Here is a 20,848-nt window from a genome sequence, read left to right on the forward strand (position 1 = left end):
GAGATTTTCTATCAACACACCAACTATTTCTTGTGCGTCTACGTTTGAGAGATTTGTGGGAGAAATTCACCTTTTCATACAGCCTGTAGTGCTTCAGATGGCAAAATAACTAAGTTCTGATGTCTGCAATAATAGTTCAGCTGTACGGCTTTATCACGCTGTGACCCAAAGCAAGTGGTTGGACTGCTGGCATCTTATGACCATATATTTGGTCTCAGCGGGCTTGTAACTGCTGTGATGTCTTTTCTGCTGCCACATATACACTTAGTTACTACGCTTGAATGTGGCCTGCACTGCCAGTCAAACCGGCCTTTATGCACACTAGACACTGAGCTGTGCAGGGGTGTGACAGTCTCTGGTCCATCCAGGGGAAAGTCTTTATGTTCCCGTTAAGTGGTTGTAATCAAATTGGCCCCTCGTGCGGACAGATTTCAGGGTCGTCATGGCTTTGACCACAGAAAGCCTGTTTGTTTGGCCAGGCAGACCTCTGGGTCATTCCGCGCTAGAATGCTAATTAGAACTAGCATAAGCTGGCTAATGAGGGCTAATTAGGCTAATAAATTAGTTGCAGAGCTTACAGTTGGCGTTATGGCAGAGGAGAAGGAAGATGGGACAAAATGGACAGGCCCACATCTGGATGCACACATTCAGATGCTGACACATCATTTTCCACTTATCTGCAGGGTAAATAAGTAGGGACGGTGAAAGTTAAGGGACTCACATGGTCACACACCACTGATTTCTCTCCAGCTCATCTTTGTCTCACATGTGTATGCACATTTACATCCTCAAACACACACACTCCCCCCCACCCCCCAACCAACGAGCTCACTTTGCATGCACATCTGTCATACTCTCATGGGAACACGCACAACAGTATGCTTCAACTTAGACACTTGCGTTTATGGGGAGTTTGAGGCTCCTGTTTAATTACTGCTGGAGTCTGTCCTTAGTCTGTTTGGGAGTTATTTACCAGACAAATGAATACATCTGTTGCATGACACCCACAGTGATCAATAACTTTTGGATTCTTTGATGTTCTACATCTTAAGGTTCGCTTTCATTCTGATGTGCATAAGGACACAGTAAGAGGAAACAACTAATTATATCCATCATAAATTAATAATTTGATGAGTCAAACTCTTTTTTTTTTCCTTGTGAAACCTCATTAGCGTGCGCGCACACAAACACACACACTCACACTCAAACCACTGTACAGCACAGTAAAAAACAAAAACACTCTTCACACTCCTTCCTATTTTGTTCCAGGCTTCACTAGATCTCCAGACACCCATTCTTTCTCTCTCTCTCTCACACACTCACACTCACAAACACACAGAAATATACAGGAACCCATTTTAGAAGACAAATTAGCAAAAGAGTGGCACAGGGAGTCAGGAGAGAGGTTTGGCAGGGTAATGTACAACAGTCTCAATAAGCAGCAAATTGGATCTCTTTCTCTCTGCTCTCTAGAAGATGCCCAGGCTGGTGGTGGTTTTGTGTTCTCATCACCCTTGGGCTCTGTTTTCAGGGGATGCACAGTCACTACACATCTTCCGGGTGCCTGCACGGCACAACAAAAACCAGGAAGCAGCTTGCAAAGGGCACACTTCTGGGAGTCTGAGCTGCCTTGGCAAAATAGTTGCAAAATAATTTTGCTCACTGTAGAATTTTACTTGTGTTTTCCCATTGTAGTCCACTTCCTAATTACAGCATATTTCATGATACTTCACAGAGAACAATTGTTCTTTTAAATCACAACATTGTGTTTGTACAAATTTTGTACACATTTTGTACGTTTGTAGCAGTAGAGAGCAGACAGTAAACATAGGGGGGAGAGAAAGGGGGTTCGACTTGCAGCAAAGGTCGTGAGGTGGGCTTAGACCCAGGGCGCTACATTTATGTGCCGTCCACCTTAACCTTCTATTAGAAACAGGGGTCGTTTATTTCACAAAGTGTGAGAGGTAAAGGTTCAGTAGAGTACAGCAGTGTATGAAGGATTCGAATACTTCTTCCAGCAGTGGTCATAAGAGAGAAGTTGGGGTGGTTAATGGAGATGAAGGTGGAGACGGCATCTGATTCAACGAGTATCTTTGTGTTTATTAACAAATTACCACGCTGTGCATGTTTCCATGCCTCTCCTCCTTTCACCCTGTTAGTGTGGATGAACCACTGATCCCATGTAATTAAGCTGCTGCAAACGAAGGCATTTAATGACAGGTTGCTATGGCAAGGATGGTGGAGAGGTGTTTTTTAACCGCTTCACAGTCGTTGGACGTGCTTACACATGCACTCAGACGCACTCTCACACTCTCAAAACGCGGGGGTGCTCGTGCAGGGGTCATCTCCCGTGCTTTATCACGTGAAGTCCTGTTTACCGCTTTATATTTTCAGCACGCAGACTTTGTTTACTGCTGTTTTGTATGTCCTGTGAAGGCCACTACTTCACCTTTGTCACACACTCGCTCTGTTTTTCTCGCCCATTGTGCTATCGCTCACAAACACACACTCATACTCACATATACAAAGCAGAAACACACCAAGTGTGAGTGTCTAAAAATACAAATACACAGACACACAAAAATACAGCCTGCAGGCTTACAGCTCGACAGCAGCTTTCCCTCCACCAGCTCAAGGTCACAAGGACAAAACAGAGTGGGAGCTGTTGTTAGACAAACACGAAGAGAGAAGAAAAGCATAAGATAGCAAAGGCAAGCTACAGCCTCTGAACCCTGCGTAAAGTCCTATGCAGCGGGAGGTTCGAGGGAAGGAAGGGGAAGTGAGGAGAGGAACATGGGTGCAGGAAGAATGGAGGCGAAGGCAGTTTTTACAGGAAACATCTTCATCAAGGCCACTTGCCGTGACCTACTCAACCCGTTTGAACCTCAAAACCACTAATACCACATTGTTGATGACGTCACATCAGGATCCACAAAGGAAGGCTTTGCTGGCACTTTTTTAGGAGGCAGCAGTCGCGTCTGAGCCAAACTTTGCTTGTAAAAATGTGCCTGAGAGATCCGGTTGAAATTTCCCACAGTGGGTATGAAACATTAAAAAACTGAGAAAAGAAGGAAATATATTCTCTCCCCTGCAGGAGAGAGAATATCTCATGCACGAAAGCACAGTGGTTAGATAAAACATGTTACAGGGTTGTTACGTGTTGCATCCACACATTTATATTCACTGCCATCAGATGCTGGTCTGTTTTGTGGGCTGTAGCACGGACGCACGCACGCACACACACAAAAATCAAGATACCATCCAGGCAGACAGCTGGTGTGGAAATATGGGCTAAGATAGCTTCTTCGTCTCCATCGACAGGTGACAGAACGTCAATGTGAGGGCGTGCAGCTGTCGCTTGTTGCGTGTGTGTGTGTGTATGCGTGTTTGTGCGTGTGTATTTGTTGTGAAACCCAAAATCTGTTTACACACTTACTTGCGAGGACTTGCCTTCTTCATAGGAACCAAATACTGGTCCCCATTATGGTTCAAAGTTGGGATTTGGCAGGTTGTGGTTAAACTTAGGCTAAGTCTCCATGGAAAGTCCTCACAGGGACACAAGAACAAACTTGTGTATCTGTTACGTGCTGCACAGAATGTTGTGCGTGTAGGTGTGAATGAGGGTGGGATTTTATCACAAGCTGTCAGGTCCCCGCACTTCATTAGAGCTCAGCTAAAGAAGAGATAAAGCAGCATCTCGCCAGCAACATCAGCAATCACCATCGTGTGTGTGTGTGTGTGTGTGTGAATGTGAGAGAGGGAGACAGAGAGAGTGTGTGAACATAGTGCTTGGCTTCCAGCTTCACCCTTTCTGCTCGGTCTGCACATAAGGCTGCATCAGCAGTCACTGTCACGCTCATGTACAAGATACAGTACAGCCATGGCATCATCAATACAGCAGAGTGTGTGTGTGTGTGTGTGTGTGTGCGCTGTAACCTTCATCTTGTATAGCCTATGACTATGTGAGAAATGATTCTCTTAACCCCAACCTAGACAGCCATTAGGCCTGAAGGTTTTTTTCCACCAAAGACATATAAATACTTCAATAGTTATCATAGTACATTTTTATATAAAGCATCTTAAATTAATATAGCACATTGGTTAAATAATAACATAGGCATTAAAGACACTGTAGTGACCAGTGTTTGAAGCATAACTTGTGTAGATCTTTACTCTTTTTGCTCAAAAACTGTTTGCAAAAAGAGAAACTAATGGTAGTTAATACCAAAGGAACTTAAGTACTGTAGTCAAGTGCAATCTTAAGGTGCTTGTATTTTGTTTTGCTGATAATATTTTGATGATACTATTTTTGTAGTTTTACAAGAAGTGCTACCTTTAGTTGCATGTTATACCTTTAAGTATAAGATCTGAGTACTTCTTTCACCACTGTGAAGTATTACCATAAACACAGGGATAGTAAATGAAATATTTTCACTTAACAGCTGTGGTTTTTGTTTCACACACAGTCAGATCTTAGTTTTTTATTTGTTTTGTTTTTTTATAAAAGTAATAAATTACTAGAAATACTTCCTCTTTGAAAGTTTGCAGTTTATGGCACATATGTAAAAGAAGTTCACAGTATTCATGTTATGCTTTTTAATATTTAGTTTTAGTTGTCTTAACTGAAGGGAAAATTTCTAAAAAAAACAATTGAATGTTTGATACATTTTCAATTTGTACAGAAATTTTACTGAACAAGGCCTGAAAGATTTCTGAAGAAACATTTTTTTATGTTATGAGGCACATGAGGAACAAATTTAGACTTGCACATTCATGTTATCAACATGAATCAGAATCAAGTTCATCAGTGTTTTAATGCACACATGTCTAGGATTGAAGAATGTCAGACGCAATAATAATGAGAGGACAAGAAAAAAAAAGTTTGAGAGAATAAAATCTGCTGTTAATATAACACAAAACCGTATACACACACATTGGGCCACCGCTGCTGAGCTCACAATGCACAAACTGTCAAAACATGGAAAAGCATCATGCAGGGAAATATGAACACAGACCGGTTCACGGATATACACTGTTGCTCTGTTTCTGTCTTTGTCTTTCACTCTCTCACACGTAAACAGACACACACAAACACACACACACACACACACAGAGCCAGCTGTGTGGTGGAAGCAGGTGTCACTCTCAGCTCATTACCCCTGGCAGGGTTGATCACCCTGCTTGGAGAGCAATAAGACACACATCACTGACAAGATAGAGGGATGAGGGGAAAGAGGAGCCAGAACGCGGAGTGGAGCCGAGGGAACGTCAGCTTCCTGCTTCAAGAGGGAGAGAGGGATGAGAAAGTGGAGAAGAGAATGAGTGTGTGTGGTTTGTGAGATAGGTGGAGGGAGAGAGGAAAGAAAGTAGGAGATAGGAGAGATGTGGAGGTGCAGCTTTGGAGGAAAGAATGGGAGGAAAACTGCAAAGTAAAAAGAAAGAAAAGTGAAGATTAAGAACAATTATTCCAAATAGTTTTTTCCCCCCATATGATTCCTTTTAAGACCCAAGTTGTTCATGTAATAAACCAGCGCGTTCCTAAAATTATGACCAATAGACACAGTGCAGACTTCACAAGGACGAAGCTCAAACCTCAGAAATGGGTGTTCCTCCTGAAATTCCTCAGAAAATGTTTCAACATGACTCTGTTTATTGCTGTTTTTTTGGTTGTCCTCTCTGCTCTCAGCTTGCTTGCTCGGGTTAATTGCAAGTTTGAAAAATGTTGATGTGATTAAAAAAAAAAAAAAATGCCAAAGATGCTTAACTACCAGGAAACTGCTCTTTACACGAAATGTAAACGGCGATTTATGTCCTTCTTTAAATGTACTCCTCTGATTTCACACCTTTGTCTTGTTCATGCCAGTGAACTCACCACAGGTGTGTTGTATTTCTGCAGGTACGACTACAAGGAGATGCTCCACAACTCTACCTTCTGTTTGGTGCCCCGTGGCAGACGACTGGGCTCCTTTCGCTTCCTTGAGGCGCTACAGGTAAACAAGCAACACACACACACACACACACACACACACACACACACACACACACACACACACACACACACACACACACACATTTTAGAATATATGAGCACTATGTGCAGAATAGGAAGCACTTCCCACACTTAACCTCCCACGTAGCATTTGTTTTAATGGTGCCTGTAGCAGCAAAGGATCACAAAATCATTACCACCTTAATGGTGTTATTAATATAAACAAACAAGACCTTCGCTGACAAGATTACCTGCTTCCTCCTGCCTCTAAACTAGAGTTTTGCATTGTAACACTGCAAAGAATATGGTGGATAAACTGTTAAATTTGTTTGTGTAGTCCCGATCAAAGGCCTGCAGAAAAAACACAAATCTGTTAGCAAGGCTTAAGTTTGTAGTAAGAGGTTTTCATCATGTCAAATGAACAACTAACATTGTCTCATTTCTGTGTAGTTATTTATGACTTCAACATTATATCTTGTAGATGTGTGAAAGAAGCCTTGAGGTTCAGTAATATATGACTGTTGTCGTCTTCAACATTTAATCTTCAGAAAGGCAACTGTCATTGGTGGCCATTACAGAATGAAGGGTCACAGCAGCATTTAAAAGAGATATTTGCCACAAAATCAATTCATCAATGTCATTCACGGAGAGCGAAGGAAATCCTCACAAATGTTTTATGTTGTGTCAGATTTTTTATATATTATATAAATACCTTATTTTCCATCAGATGGCTTTAATGGTTCTCTTTGGAATGAATAAAAGTGAATGGGCCGATGTTTGTAGTTCAGAGGCAGTTGACCTACGCTCTGTATGGTCCCTGAACGCCTCTCTCACAAGGCAGGTACGACTGACAGCTGCCCTGGTGTGGGGGACGCTCTTCGGGTGAACAAACATTGGCTGCTCGTGTTCACCCTGCAGGTTAATGTCACCTGCAAACGGATACATTCAGTTCACCAAACAAATCCGAGCCTTCAATCAATGGCAGCAAGCAGTGTGACTCGTCTGAAGGGATTGTGGAGGAGAAAATTAACCGACGCACTATTAAGACTGTCGTCTTTCCAAAGGTGCAAAAATAATCAGACAACTGATGGTGACTGGTGGTTCTGCATATCACCAACTAGCAACAAACTCTTTATAGGTCATTCATGGAAAGTAAGACTCTTTCTTTTGCATCAAGCAGAACAAACAGCCTGCTATAGAGCGTTTGAGTTAATTAATTTGCCTAATCTGTTGGTGATCTTAGCTCGAGTTACACAGAATGTGCTCGGTGTTAGAGGATAAAGATGTGACGGGTACGTGACCATAATCACCTGTGAGGTACAATCCACCAGTCTAGAGTCATTTCAACACTACGTCTGCATTTGCCTCCACTTCAGTCGCACCTATTGAAATCGACACACTTCACATCTCTATTTTCCCCATTTTCATCCATTCCGATAACTGCACCGCACTCTTTCGCATTATTACTGCACTGTCCTTTACCTCTCCTTACCGTACACTGCCATCCACAGAGTGCAGACACATGAGTGCGCTTGTCTCACAATCAGCTGCCACACACACACACACACACACACACACTCCCCTCAGAAGGGAAATATGCCCTCCCCTCTTCTCTCCTCTCGTTTCTCCATTTGTTTGACTCTCTCCATCCACCGACTTGCACCGTCTAGAGTAAGACAGAGGGAGAGTATTTACAGGCTCAGGTCTTTGCATGACAAAGCAATTCCAAACAGAGGTCAACTGTGTGTGTGTGTGTGTGTGTGTGTGTGTGAGAAGACGGCAGCCTAGCTCGAGGGTTCTCGTTTAGCTGACACCTTTATGACCTGGGAGCGACAGGACCGTCATTACATCAAACTCACCCACCACGAGCGCACACGCACAAATACACACACCAGCTGTTCCCTCTCACCGTTCCTTTCCTCCCTCCATCCCTCTGCCACTCCTTTGCTAAAGGTCACATTCAGATGCACCACCTCCCCTCCTTTCATCTCTTTTATATCTATTCATCCGCTTTCTTCTGCGTCCCGATCTCCTTTAATTTGCCTTTCTTCTCTCTTCATCACATCCTCTGTGTAATTAACTCTCCTGCTCCTGAAGTTACCTTTTTAATACTCATGTGTTAACAGGTGCAGCCGTACCAAAAAAAGACCCATCCACAGAGTTTGCTCAGAGGAAGTCAAAACTGTCCAAGCTAATGAATGTTTTTTTTTTTCTTTTTTCATTCTTGTGAATGACTGCAACATTTTTAGACATCACATCACGAACACAAACAGAACCATTTACCATGCAATTAAGACATTTCTTTTGTGCATGTTTGAGACATTGTAGTTTGCCAGTGTTACAGCAGAGAGAATAAAAGTTTTCTGGTTAAAAAAAAATATATCCAGACCACATGTTCTTTCTAGAGAATGTTCTACTCTGTGATCTGCTGTCAGTCGAATGTGATTTTTGTGTGATTCTTTTTTTTCATATTTCTTCCAATCCATATGGGCCATAATTATAGTGACTTGCCCACTATCTGTGACTTTATGTTGCCCGCCTGCATTAAAGTTCCATGTTATGTAATCCTATTAGTAGATGTAATGTGAAAGGAGGAGCTTTTATTGTGAAGAATCTCACAATTATTCCATCTATAAAGAATTAATAACCCACATTCAACACTCCCATTGGGTCCATTAGCTGATTTTGTTTTTAATGCCTGCAACTTCGGTGTTTCCATTTAGTCCAACTCCCCTTATCAACCTTTTTTCCATTGGAGACATTCAGTTGTGTTTTTTTTTTTTTTTTTTTTAGATAAAAGCGATAGTGATGTACTTAGCAAATAGAGAGCCAGATATCTCCGCCAAGAGTAAGTGGACAAAAGCAAAGATAAAAAGAGAAGGAACCTTGGACTTTACCTGATGGCCAGAACCAAGACTCCAAATTACTGCTGCTCTGATATTTACTGATGGGTGATTTAGGATACAAAAGTCGGCAGTGACAGACACAGACCGTACAAAGACTGCAGCTTTAATAGTCGGGATCAATGTGCAGTCGTGATTTAGCTCGAACTTTGATTGTGTTCGTGAAGGATCATGTCCAAGCTTCCCCGTGTGTTTGTGTGTGCCTCTCTCCCTCAGGCTGCGTGTGTGCCGGTGATGCTGAGTAACGGCTGGGAGCTGCCTTTCTCTGAGATCATCGACTGGAACACAGCCGCAGTCATCGGTGACGAGAGGCTCCTGCTGCAGGTAACGGCCTGAAGACGCACTCAGACTAAACCCCATGGTCTGTGTATCACCTGCAAACTACTCTACGCAGGAGACAAAGCTGCAGTCCCACAGCTGGATTAGGACATTATTCTGTCTATTGATAACTGAGGCACACACTTTCTTCAGTGATATTACCCACAATCCTTTCGCCCTTTGTTTCCTGGTGGAGTGGTTGCTAACGAGACAAGATTCAAGCAGTGTGTTAAAGTCCTTCGGCGCTTAAAAATGTCACTCAAAGTCTCGCATCATTATATGAGAGGCCAAATAAATAGAATGAACAAATGGATTTGGCTGGAATAGCTTGAACTTCACGGGGGGAAAAAATAATTATATGCCCATTAAATCTTAATTTGAATGAAGCGTGTGATAATATTGTTTGACATTGAGTTTTATAACATAGGGGCTCCATCAGAGCTCCCTCTGCAGCACTGAATGTGCCTGAGCCATCTTTGATCTTCCTGTGGATTTATGTATTTTATAACATTAGAACATATGGTGCATATTCATCAGTCCCTGCAGGAATTGGAGCCACGTTGTGATGGCAACAATAAATTCAACCCGTCCCCTCTGAATACTGCGTGACCTTGCCATTTAAAACAATATACAAAACGCTGCAACATTCGTCGCAGTTTCTTAGAAAAGCTGTCGCCAAAACAGGCATTTGAGGCCACAACAATGACAAAACGGTTTTCGGTAAATATGCAGTTGTAACACCTGTACTGTACACTAGACACATTTATTCTCAATTAAAACCAGCATTTATTTAATAAACAACTACAAATACAGTATATTTACTTCTTCAATCAAAGAATGTGGACATGCAGCTTTTACTAATGAATTTCTACATTGTCTTTTTTTTACAGTTATTCCCTCTTTACTCAGGCAAATATCATACAATAAATAACAATTCTATTAATTAAAAACAACAAACTCTTACAAATACGGAAGTATTCCCTGCTATACAGTATTACTGCTTTTGTTCCCAACTATTGTTTCATGACCGATACTTGAAATCCAATTTTGTCTTCTGTAAATGCCACATTTGTCCTATGGGATCTGACCTTTTGGCAACAACATCCTTTGCCCTTTATTCTAGGGGAATTTAGTAGAATTTGCTAAACAGTGCTGCCACTGGAGTTATAGGCTTGAGACTTGACACTTGACTTGAGTAAGACTTAAAGGAAAAGTTGACATTTTGGCAAACACACTTAGTTGTTTTGTTGTTGAGAGTTTGATGAGGAGATCGATACCGGTCTAGTGTCTGCACACTAAATATGAAGCCACGGCCTGCTGTCAAGTAACTTGGAGCAACGACTAGTAACAAGGGGTAACCTGGTGGTACCAACACCTTTAGAACTCACTAATTAACACATTTTATCTCGTTTGAAAGCAAAGGTTTGTTGGGAGGCGGTCACATTGTATTTGGCGGCAGGGAGACCCTATCCCCTGATGAAGGTCATAGAGACACCCGTTAAGTTGTAACTGAAATTTAATGTTAAAAAGTACAGTACTTCAGAAGTGATGAAGAAGAAAAACTGCTGTAATTTCTTCAAATGTTTGAATGCAGAATAATGGCGCTTGTGACTGACCTGAAGTTTGTTATTGAAAACGCATGACTCGACTTTGGCCCTCATGGGTCTTGGAGATCCAAATTATTGCTCCAGAAACTAGCGGTATGTGCTTGAGTCTTCAGTTCACATGGTCTCCACAGCTTTATCTGCTAAATCTGCTGATGGGAAGATTCCTGAGTGTGTCCTTGGGGCCAATTTTAATCTTCCTGTCGCCAGATTTAAAATCCCAGCTCAACCATTGAAAGCCTGCTTTCGTGTTTACTGCTGACGGACTGACGGCTGTTTGTCTTTGCAGATTCCGACCACGGTGCGCTCCATCCACCAGGATAAGATCCTGTCCCTCAGACAGCAGACTCAGTTCCTCTGGGAGGCGTACTTCTCCTCTGTGGAAAAGATAGTGCTGACCACACTGGGGGTGAGGGTTCATGACACACACACACACACACACACAACCTGCCGGTCTTTGGCTTCCTTTCCTTCCTTTCTCTCCTACCCCTCCATCATCAATCTCTCTCTCAGAGGGCTGCCGAGTTGCAGCACACTCTCTGCGATCTTTGCTTTATTCGCAGTCCTGTCTTTGGTACAAGGCAAAACGCAAATCAGAGGGTCCACATTGTGTTGTGTGCTGCGAGCAAAAAGGAAATTTTAGCACATGTTCAGACAATTTAACCACAAGTTATTTAATTATTTTTAGTAGTCATTTTTGGTTATTTAATTATTTAAAGTATTATGTTATTTATTAGATATTTATGAAAAAAATCTAGTTAACAAATAAAGATTATTGTAGATTAACCATTTTCAGTGGATATAGTGGTTACAAATATCTTCACCTTTTAGCAGGTGTTTCTCTTCAGTTGGTCAAACAAATGTGAACTACTTTTTTCAAGATGGAAGCATTGTGCTTTTCTGTGGGTCTCAGACTTCATAACTTTTTTTAAGTTTAAGAGCTGGAATTGTATCCATGCAGCCTAATAGCAGCTGTTCTTGTTCCTGAGTTACAAAATTACAAAAACTCTTTCCTGCTCACGACACATCAGAGGCCTCCCTCCGTCGTCCTGACCTCTTATTGTCATGCACATCCACTTTATTAACAATAACCCAGTTTAGAGAATTTGTGACTGGCAAAGCAATTTACTCATCAGATTCCCATCCCTCATTATTCAGTTTAAACAAGTTGTTTATAGATGCAGGAATAGCACCTGGGCTTCCTGCTGGCATCATGCTGTGGTTACAAATTTCACCTTCCTCTCTCTCTGCTCATTCAAATACCCCATCACACATTTAATTTTCTTCTCTTACTGTGTCGCTAAAGCCTCGGAGCAAGATTCCCCTCAATGCAACAGTGTTTTTTTGTTTGTGTGTTTGTTTTTTACAGTAAACCTCCCAAATCTTAGGTCTGAATCTGACTTTGATACACACCAACACTCTTTCACATACACAGTGCACGTAACCTGTCACGGTTTCCAGAGCATGTGGAGTCTGATTTTAGCTAGCTATAAATCTCTGGTCTATTTCGTTATTTGACCCTGTCTCACAGTGAGATATCTCGACACATACACACACACACACACACACACACACAGTCAAACACATCTCCATATGTCAAGGTGTGTCAGCCCAGATGCACATGGCACCACCCAGGCATAACCTTGCTGACATGTTGTCACTCTGCACTAAAGAGCAAGGTGACTGTGTGTGTGTGTGTGTGTGTGTGTGTGTGTGTGCTTCTTGTACATGTTGATCCTCACTGCAGATCTGTGCTCACACACACACACACACACACACACACACAGACACATCTTGACAGATTGAATCTCTTTGCACACATTCACAAACACCCTTGCTCTTTATTGACTTCTCGCAGCCACTCTAAACTCATTGTGTGTGTGTGTGTGTGTGAGTGATCATGCTACCAGGAAACATGAGCTCAACCTATCATGCCGTGTTTCCTGTCAGGAAGCGGACACGTTTTGACCAATCACAAGGTCAATATAGGCGGATCTGCGAGGCTGGTACACCTATTAAACCCCCCTATTAAAGTCGGGCTCACAGTGTGCTCCCAGAGAGGCAGGATTTATCTATCATGCTCTAATTGGTTGATTGTGGCTGCTCTGAGGTGAGATTGAGTCGTCCATCATGTCCCGACTGAGGGCTGCCGACGGGGGAGGAGCTGCAGCCAAGCGAGCAAAATTGCCCCTCATAAGGTGTAAAGGGCTCTGGGTTTTTAAGGTGGCAGGCAGTGTTTTTATAGAGAAGTTAACGGATTCCGAGTTAATCTGTTCGGCTGAGGCAAATGGTTATCGACTGGCCTGAGGTAGTAGGCTCGGGAAAGTAAAACAAACTCGCACAGTGCTGTTCTTTTTCTTTCTTTTCCCGTCTCTCTCCACATGAATTTTTATGTTGCTTTATCAATATTATTACAGCAAGCTCCTTCCAGCCGTACTATTAACTCTTTACTATTTGAAAAGCCATCAGCTGCCTACCTCACTCTCTTGTTCGTCCTTTTGAGTTGCCAGGCCAACAATAGTCATCGTCTCCCGATTCAATAGCAGCAATAAAACATGACCACAAACCTGTGTCTGTTTTACTGAAGCAATTTAGCATGGCTCAAGGGCACGGCGGCAATCTCTCTTTCCTGCTCTTCCTCTGCTCGGCAGAGGCCGGCGGCGAGCGGCATCTGGGGAAACGTCGGACCGTTTGACTGACTGCTCTATTCGGGCACTGGAAGTGTCGGGGGCAGGTCTGACTGACGGATGCTCAGATACGGCTGATGACTTTGTCTGTGTTCAGCGCTTTTTTTTTTGTATCTTCTTCTTTCTGTCTGTGTGACTGACCGACGCAGACACCTTTGACTCACCGATCTGGTTTAAAAAAGCGAGTCCTCAGTCACAGGTCGGCCTGTCCGTGCAGGAAATATTACGCGATTGCACAGATTTCTTTCAGTGTTGCTACAAAGGTGATGCAAAGCAAGCGTTTGGAAATTTTCATCCAAAGACTCTCCGTTTTTCACCTGCTCTATTTCACTGACTGCGTCTTGAATAATGCTCCTAATATCATTCCGAACAGCGATGAGGTTATTAGAAGTTGGAACATTAACACTATTGATATTCATTCACATTTATGACTATCTGCTCTTTGGCATTTTTGTGTGGAAACCTCATTTCGCACTGTGAAATCTTTTATAGGTGCGATTACAAGGCTCATTGATCAAATGTATAATTTTTCATCCACATTAATATGAAAGGCAAATGTTTCTTCATTAACACAAATATTCCTGATTTTGTTAGTCCTCGGTAATCGGAAAAGAAGTGTTATTTAAAGCTAGTTTTTGAGTTTATATAAATAACTTCTTTTTGCAAAGCTGCAATTGTTTGGAATGGGAAAGCCGTACAAATGGCAGAATGTCTTGGGGATTAGGGAGACTGTGCTTTAATTAATTTGATATAGACTTCACTTCACAACAGACATTAGCATTTGGCTCTTATAATGCATTTGTTTCTTATAATAAGAGATTCTCTATTAAAACTAATGAATTTGCAATTAATTTCTGTGGATTTGATTGAGGATTATCTACAAAACACAAGGATTTAATAATGGATCTGGAAAAAGTTGAATCAAGTGAAGAGGTTAAGACTGTGTAGTAATATTTGCTCGAAGATGAGTTTTAGTTAAGTTTGTATGTGTGGGAGATGTGTATCTTAAAGGGCACCGTAGCTGATTGTGAACTCGCTTCATTTCATTCTAATGTTCCCTCTAACTTCCGTACACTAAAATATCTCTCTACTTCTAGTTGAAAAACGACTCCAGATGACATCAGTTGGAAGAACCTGCAGTTCAGATTATGTCATCTTGTTGCTCACACTATGGAGTTAGTAATAATCATCAACCTGCCTTTCCAGAGCTCCCCCAGATGACATCATCCTAACTGCTAATAATCAAAAACTCCGCAGGGGGATGTCATCTGCAGGAGTTTTTCAGCTGGAAGCAGAGAAATATTTTAATATAGAGACGTTTAAAAGCATTAATGTACATTTACACCCTAAACTAAGGCCCTAGAATGCAAGATGAAAATTCATGAAGTTGCCCTTTAATGTGTGTGTGTGTGTGTGTGTGTGTGTGTCTGGCATTCTTGGAGTTCTTATTACCTTTTAAATAAAAAAAAAAAAACCTGTTGCAATGCTGCAATAGAACAAAGTCACATAAGATAAGTTGTAACTTAAATCCCGTATAGTTAATTTGCAGACTAATGTGTGATTGTTTCATTTCCCGACTGCAGATCATCCAGGACCGTGTGCTCGAACACGGCTCCAGGAGCAGCCTGATGTGGAACAGTCACCCAGGGGGACTCTTCACCCTGCCGCAGTACTCTGGATACCTGGGAGACTTTCCCTTCTACTACGCCAAACTGGGTCAGTCAAACACGCACACACGCTCACACAAACACAGCAGCGGGGATGCATCATAAACTGTACAAAGTGCCGTTACATAACAGCAATAGTCCTTCTACACACGCGTGTACCAGTGAACTGATCCATAAAGGTTGGTTGGAAAAGTTTTACCAAAGATTTTCCCATCAACCATCACTCTGCTGTCAAATATTTAGTCCCCGTTTTCGTAAAAGATGAATTCTGTAGAATTCTGTCCAGCTGCAGCTGTTGCTTCGGACCTTGTGTGCACAGCAGAAATGCCGCGTTCACCCTTGATGTACTGCCCTCTTTGAATGGCTGTGTCTAGCAGCAAGTGGAATGGCGGAATGGGCCTTTGACGGATGTTTGTATTAGTGCTGCTGACACATCAGCCCGTCCATCATCGCTTTTTGAGTCAGCATTGCTACTGCTGCTGTCGCTGCGGCAACGCTAATTCCTCCCACTACGGTTCAGCAGCATTCAGTTCTACCTCGCCACACATCCGTGACCCAGGAGCCTCTGACTTTTCGCTTCATCACAGAGCACCATCATGAGGACGAACATCAACGTGGAAAGACACAGGATCACAGCGCAAACCCACAAATTCAGTTAATGGAGTTTCCAAAGTGAAGATCTGATATTAAAATGAACGGATATTAAAGTGACAGGCAGGAATTAAGGTGGAGGCAGGTTTATTTTTTTGTCAGGCAGGAAGCAATTACACATAGATGTATTTTTAGGCTCCTTAGTGATGGATAAGTGAGTAAAATTAAAGTTTGTTTCCAAGTGACACTTATTCTTGTTTTCTTAATAAGACACACGCGAGCTCACACATCATGCATATTAACACCGAGACACACGCAGCAGGAGCAGAGATTGTTTTTTTTTTAAATCAAACTTCCATTTTAACGAAGCACCAAAAACCAAAGGGTGCTGGGTTTTTAAAGCTGCTAACAATAGGTCTACCTATAATAATAATAATAATAATAATAATAATAATAATAATAATAATGATAATACAACTCCCATAACGTTATGTATCCAGTGGGCTCTATAAACCTGTAGTGCAGTTCAATTTAAAAAGTCCTGTCCTAGTCTTTCTTCTTAGACATTCACCTTTAATTTTTAATTAATTTTTCCCTCACAATTCACATAGTAACACGATAGCATGTTGTCGCTGTAGTACCATGAAGACCTTGAATTGAATCTGAGGGTCCCAAACCATACAGTCCTTTAAGTACACATAAACGTGCCCTTTTGGCCATATAGCTTAGCCTGTGATAATCGGTGTCATTGTATGTTTTAAATGGTCTAAAATAGCCTGTTGTATTGCTGCAGTCATTTAGCCGCTGAGAAATGTAATGTGCAGATACAGGATGGTGAAAGCCACTGAGAATCCTGTGCCAAAGGCTGAAAGAAAGCATGCGCGTCCACAATTTAAAATAAGCTGCATGACAGTAATTCTGCTTTGTTCAATGTTTCATGCAAGTCTGTTTATGAGCTTGTTACAGATTTACATCCCAGGTGTTTAAAACTCTGCAGACTCTTCACTTTTTCATTAAAAATCACAAGGATAGTTTACCAAGTTTTAAGACTGCACCATATTCCTCATCATAAAAGTTTCTCAGTGGTGGTGAGACGACTTCTCTAATGCTATCTCCTCTGCTCCATGCTTTGTTGGTTTGGGTAAGATTAGATTTAAATTAGGAAAAGTTTAACGTCCTCTATGCTCTGTCTTGCTCAATATCCTATTTCCTGCTCATTTTCAGCCTCAATTACTCTATTCCACCATCAAGTCAGACTGAATTTAAAGTCACATCAGCACTTAGTCATCTGTTCATTGGGTTGCAGATACAGTTGAAGAGTTTCCAAAATGAAATATTCAGCGATCAAGAGATTTGGCATTTTCAAAACACATTAACGTTGTTGAATATTTTAAGACTGCCTTGAAAAACGAACATCCCTGACTATTAAATCATCTATATTTTTGAACTGCTGACAGGCTCATTGCGACTAACGTCTTTCATTCAAAATAGATTTGAAGTGTTTGGAAATGAGTCTTCAGTTCTAGTCCAGCTTTATTCTCTTCAAAGAGCCAGAAATTACACTGACGACTGACAGTCGGCTCTCGCTCTGTTTGAGCCGGGTTTTTTTTTTTCTTGAAATTGTTAAAATGCATAATTGACTGTTGTCTGTTGGTTGTGTTTCAGGTATTAAGCCCTGCCCGAAGTTCACAGCAGTCATCCACGCCGTCTCCCCTCTGGTGTCCCAGTCCCAGCCCATACTCAAGCTCCTGGTGGCTGTGGCCAAGTCCCAGTACTGTGCACAGGTAAAGTGTGTGTGTGTGTGTGTGTAACCTTTCACTGCAGCATCCCCGCGTTCCACCATCGATCTCCACCTTATGACTCCCTAAATCGTGCTCCATTACGTGGCTCAAACTGCTGTTTTGCAATCGCATTCTCTTAACCACAGCATCAGCAGAGCTCATCCTCCACCCTGTCTGTGTGCGTGTGTGTGTGTGTGCGCGAGTGTGTGTGCTGAATTGAATTAAAGCGGCTGTTTGTAGTGGTGCTACATCTGTCTCCATGGCAGCGAAACCCCCTTCAGCACAGCTGGAGACGGCAAGTATTGATTCCCTTACCTACTCTATAGCAGTTCGGGAAATGAAATGGAATTTTCTCTCCGATGGCCGGTTTGTTTGTTTGTTTGTGTGCGTGTGGGCGTGTATGTGTGTCTTTGTTTGTTTGTTTGGCCAGCAGAGTACATGACTAAGTAACTTTGTGGTTTGTGTAGGAGGGATGTGTTTCCTTGTGAATGCTGTGCATGAATGTGTACACCTGTGATTGTGTGTTGGAGCAAGAGCTGTGTGGTGAGTTATCTGCATGAAGGCAATTGTTGGATTGGCAGAATATATGCATGTGTGTGTTTTATGTAGGTGGGATGCTCGCACATATGTAGTTATGCACCAAACTGTCTATGTGAGTGGTTGGCAACTCTGCATACTCCTATGTGTGAGATGCACAACAATCACAGAAAGACACAAAATGTCTCAAACACAAAGTGAAACCTCCATTTATGATTTTTTATTTTTTTTTAAAAACATCTTTAAAGAGGTTGTCAGGAACATGAGACGTAATCATGCTGAGACTCGTCCACTCACCAATCTGCCTTAACAGCCTCGCAGATTTTGTAACTTAGGATCACGAGCTACAAGAAGAAAGTCAGCGTGCTAAATCAAATTACATATTGGAAGTTTAGTGCTGTTGACAGTTAAGTCATGCGACCGTGGTGTAGTTCATTTAGAGCTTAACAATAGCTTTTTATTTCCCGTGATTATACTGAAGCCTCTGAAATCATAAGGTAGTGTTCACCCTGCTGAGCCAAACATGTAAGCTTCATAAAGTTCTGTGTATCATGTTCTGCATTTTTTAGGAGAATAGAACGCCATTTTCTTAAAAATCAAAGTTCGCTCGCTCACGCATTTAATAAGAAACTGGGTTTTTTTTTTCTTTTTTTCTTTTGATTGTCACTGCTTGGAAGATGAAATTGGAAAGTGAAATTCTAAACTTTATAATTTTGCAGCAGAGGTTCGGTTCGCATGTCTTGTTTCTTCCAATGACTGGAGTCTAAAACTGGTTGAGTGACCCTTTTTAAAAGTTTCATTAAAAACAACAGTAAGTTGTTTTGTTGTCCTTTTTTTCGCCTATGACAGATCTAAGAAGGCAGTCGAATCCATCTGCCACTACGTGACAGGTTTTAAAAATCTGTGCAAACGTCTTTGAGTCCATACAAAACAAGTGGCCCGATATCCAGCCCTATCTCTGTGCAACCATACTTCCTGTTGCCGGCACGCTTACGGCCAAAAACATTCTCTCATAATAGCAGGTTAAATGAGCGCACTCTGCGACCTTCTTATTTTTTTTCACGGAGGTGCTTTAGTTTCTGCCATCTTCAGGCTGTGCATGTGGAGCAGAGAGCCAGGTACACAGCCAGGGTCTTCTCTTCCACTCTCAGCATACAGAAGAGAGGAGAGAGGAAGCGGTGGTTGGTGCTGGGCTGAGTGGATGAGGAAAAGGATATAAATAAATGAATGGAAGGGAGCGAATGAAAGAACACAGAGGGTGGAAGAAGGCTAAATTTGATGCAAGAAAGCTTTTAAGGCGCATTCTGACACAGTGGACCTCCTGCTGCGGGTGTGTGCGAGTGTGTGCACACGCACTTTGAGGGAAGTGGGTTTTTTTTTCTTTCCCACTCATGCTGCAGATACACCAACAGTTTCTTCTCCACTCTCCTCCACACACGCAGGCATTCATACACAACACCACCATCAGCACCCTGAGAGGGTTGGTGAGCTGACAGAGATGCCATCTGCCTTTCTAATCAAAGAGGAGTGGAGGCCTGTGTGTGTGTGCGTGTGTGTGTGTGTGACAGTGGGATCCAGATTGTATACCTGTTGTCATTTTGCACTGGCACTTTGTCACCAGCATTCTGCCTAATGAATAACGCTTGTTTTGAGTTTGATGTGTATTTATTGTTAGGCGATTTGCAGTTGATCAAACAGCTGTGACGTATTTCCCTCCACTAACACCCAGCTGCTGCACTCACACGCGTACACCTTAATACAGACAATCCAAATGGCTCCTACTGTAGCTCATAATTTGGCAGGCCCAGCCAGGGTGCAGGGTGACGTAGGTAATGTCAGAATAATGTGAAACTTTATCGATCCCTGCAGGGAAATTCTTGTGGTTTGCCTCCATCTGGGATGTCTGCCGGACGTCGGCTACAGCTCTGCACAGTGGAACTGGAATGGATTCATTTACTGGCTTGTTCAAGGACATTCCAGTAGGGCAGATGTTAGTTGAGACGCAGCAGCTGAACACCACAGGATGGGAAACCGATGACATGTTTTTTTTTGCTTTACTTATCACCCAAAAACAATGGAAACATTGGTTTTTGTTGACATTGTGAGAAAAAGTGCTATACTAACACGGCATAACCGTATTAAGCCCACAGGCTGCAAAAATTCCAGCTCGCATTCTAAAATACTCCATTTTTGAATGTGGCTTTTGATGGACACCACTGTCCCATAATGCAGAATGCACAATGGAAATGGAGCTGGAAGTGAAAACATGGCAGATGGTGCTACTACAGCTCCAGGCAAAGCTCCTAAACAACCAAACTAGTAAATCATTGGAAATCTTTTTTTTTTTCTCAGTTACATTAGGTTTAAAGGTTTTACGTTTTTAAATTCAGGATGGTGTTAAGTAGGATTTACATTCCACATTATTTCTCACCTGTACAATAACTGGCCAAATATTTCATATTAAGATCAGTTGTAAAGCTGCTCTAGGCGTCAGTATCTACACAGTTCTAATGGAGCGATGTTATGAGAGAGGTTGATTGTAGAATACTATTTTGCAATAATGTGAAAAAATATCATCACGTTAACCTAAGTAAACCTATTAAATTAGTGGTAAAAACAGGACAGAACCATTAACACAAGCAGAAACACTGTTTTTACATAACCTGCAACTCTGTAACAAATAAATGTATTTGTCTAATGAAACTTTAAGTTTTGGTTTGAAACTAACACTAAGCTATAGGTCCATTAACATAATGACACGTAACTGAGGT

The 20,848-nt window shown here is 41.9% G+C and overlaps 1 protein-coding gene across 2 annotated transcripts in view; it reads left to right on the plus strand.

The window, feature by feature from the left end:
* The window catches only part of ext1b (exostosin glycosyltransferase 1b), a 102,784-nt gene that overhangs the window by 66,835 nt on the left and 15,101 nt on the right, over window positions 1-20,848 (plus strand). For both annotated transcript variants that reach the window (XR_010913810.1, XM_067496552.1), the window contains exons 2-6: window positions 5,897-5,990; window positions 9,109-9,216; window positions 11,104-11,223; window positions 15,085-15,217; window positions 17,425-17,543. Coding sequence is in view for 1 of the 2 variants with exons in the window: in XM_067496552.1 (XP_067352653.1) it covers window positions 5,897-5,990; window positions 9,109-9,216; window positions 11,104-11,223; window positions 15,085-15,217; window positions 17,425-17,543 (574 nt within the window). In the remaining variant the exon portion in view is untranslated. The remainder of the gene's footprint in view (window positions 1-5,896; window positions 5,991-9,108; window positions 9,217-11,103; window positions 11,224-15,084; window positions 15,218-17,424; window positions 17,544-20,848) is intronic.

Source organism: Channa argus, chromosome 1, assembly GCF_033026475.1.
Source record: "Channa argus isolate prfri chromosome 1, Channa argus male v1.0, whole genome shotgun sequence".
Taxonomy (NCBI): Eukaryota; Metazoa; Chordata; class Actinopteri; order Anabantiformes; family Channidae; genus Channa; species Channa argus.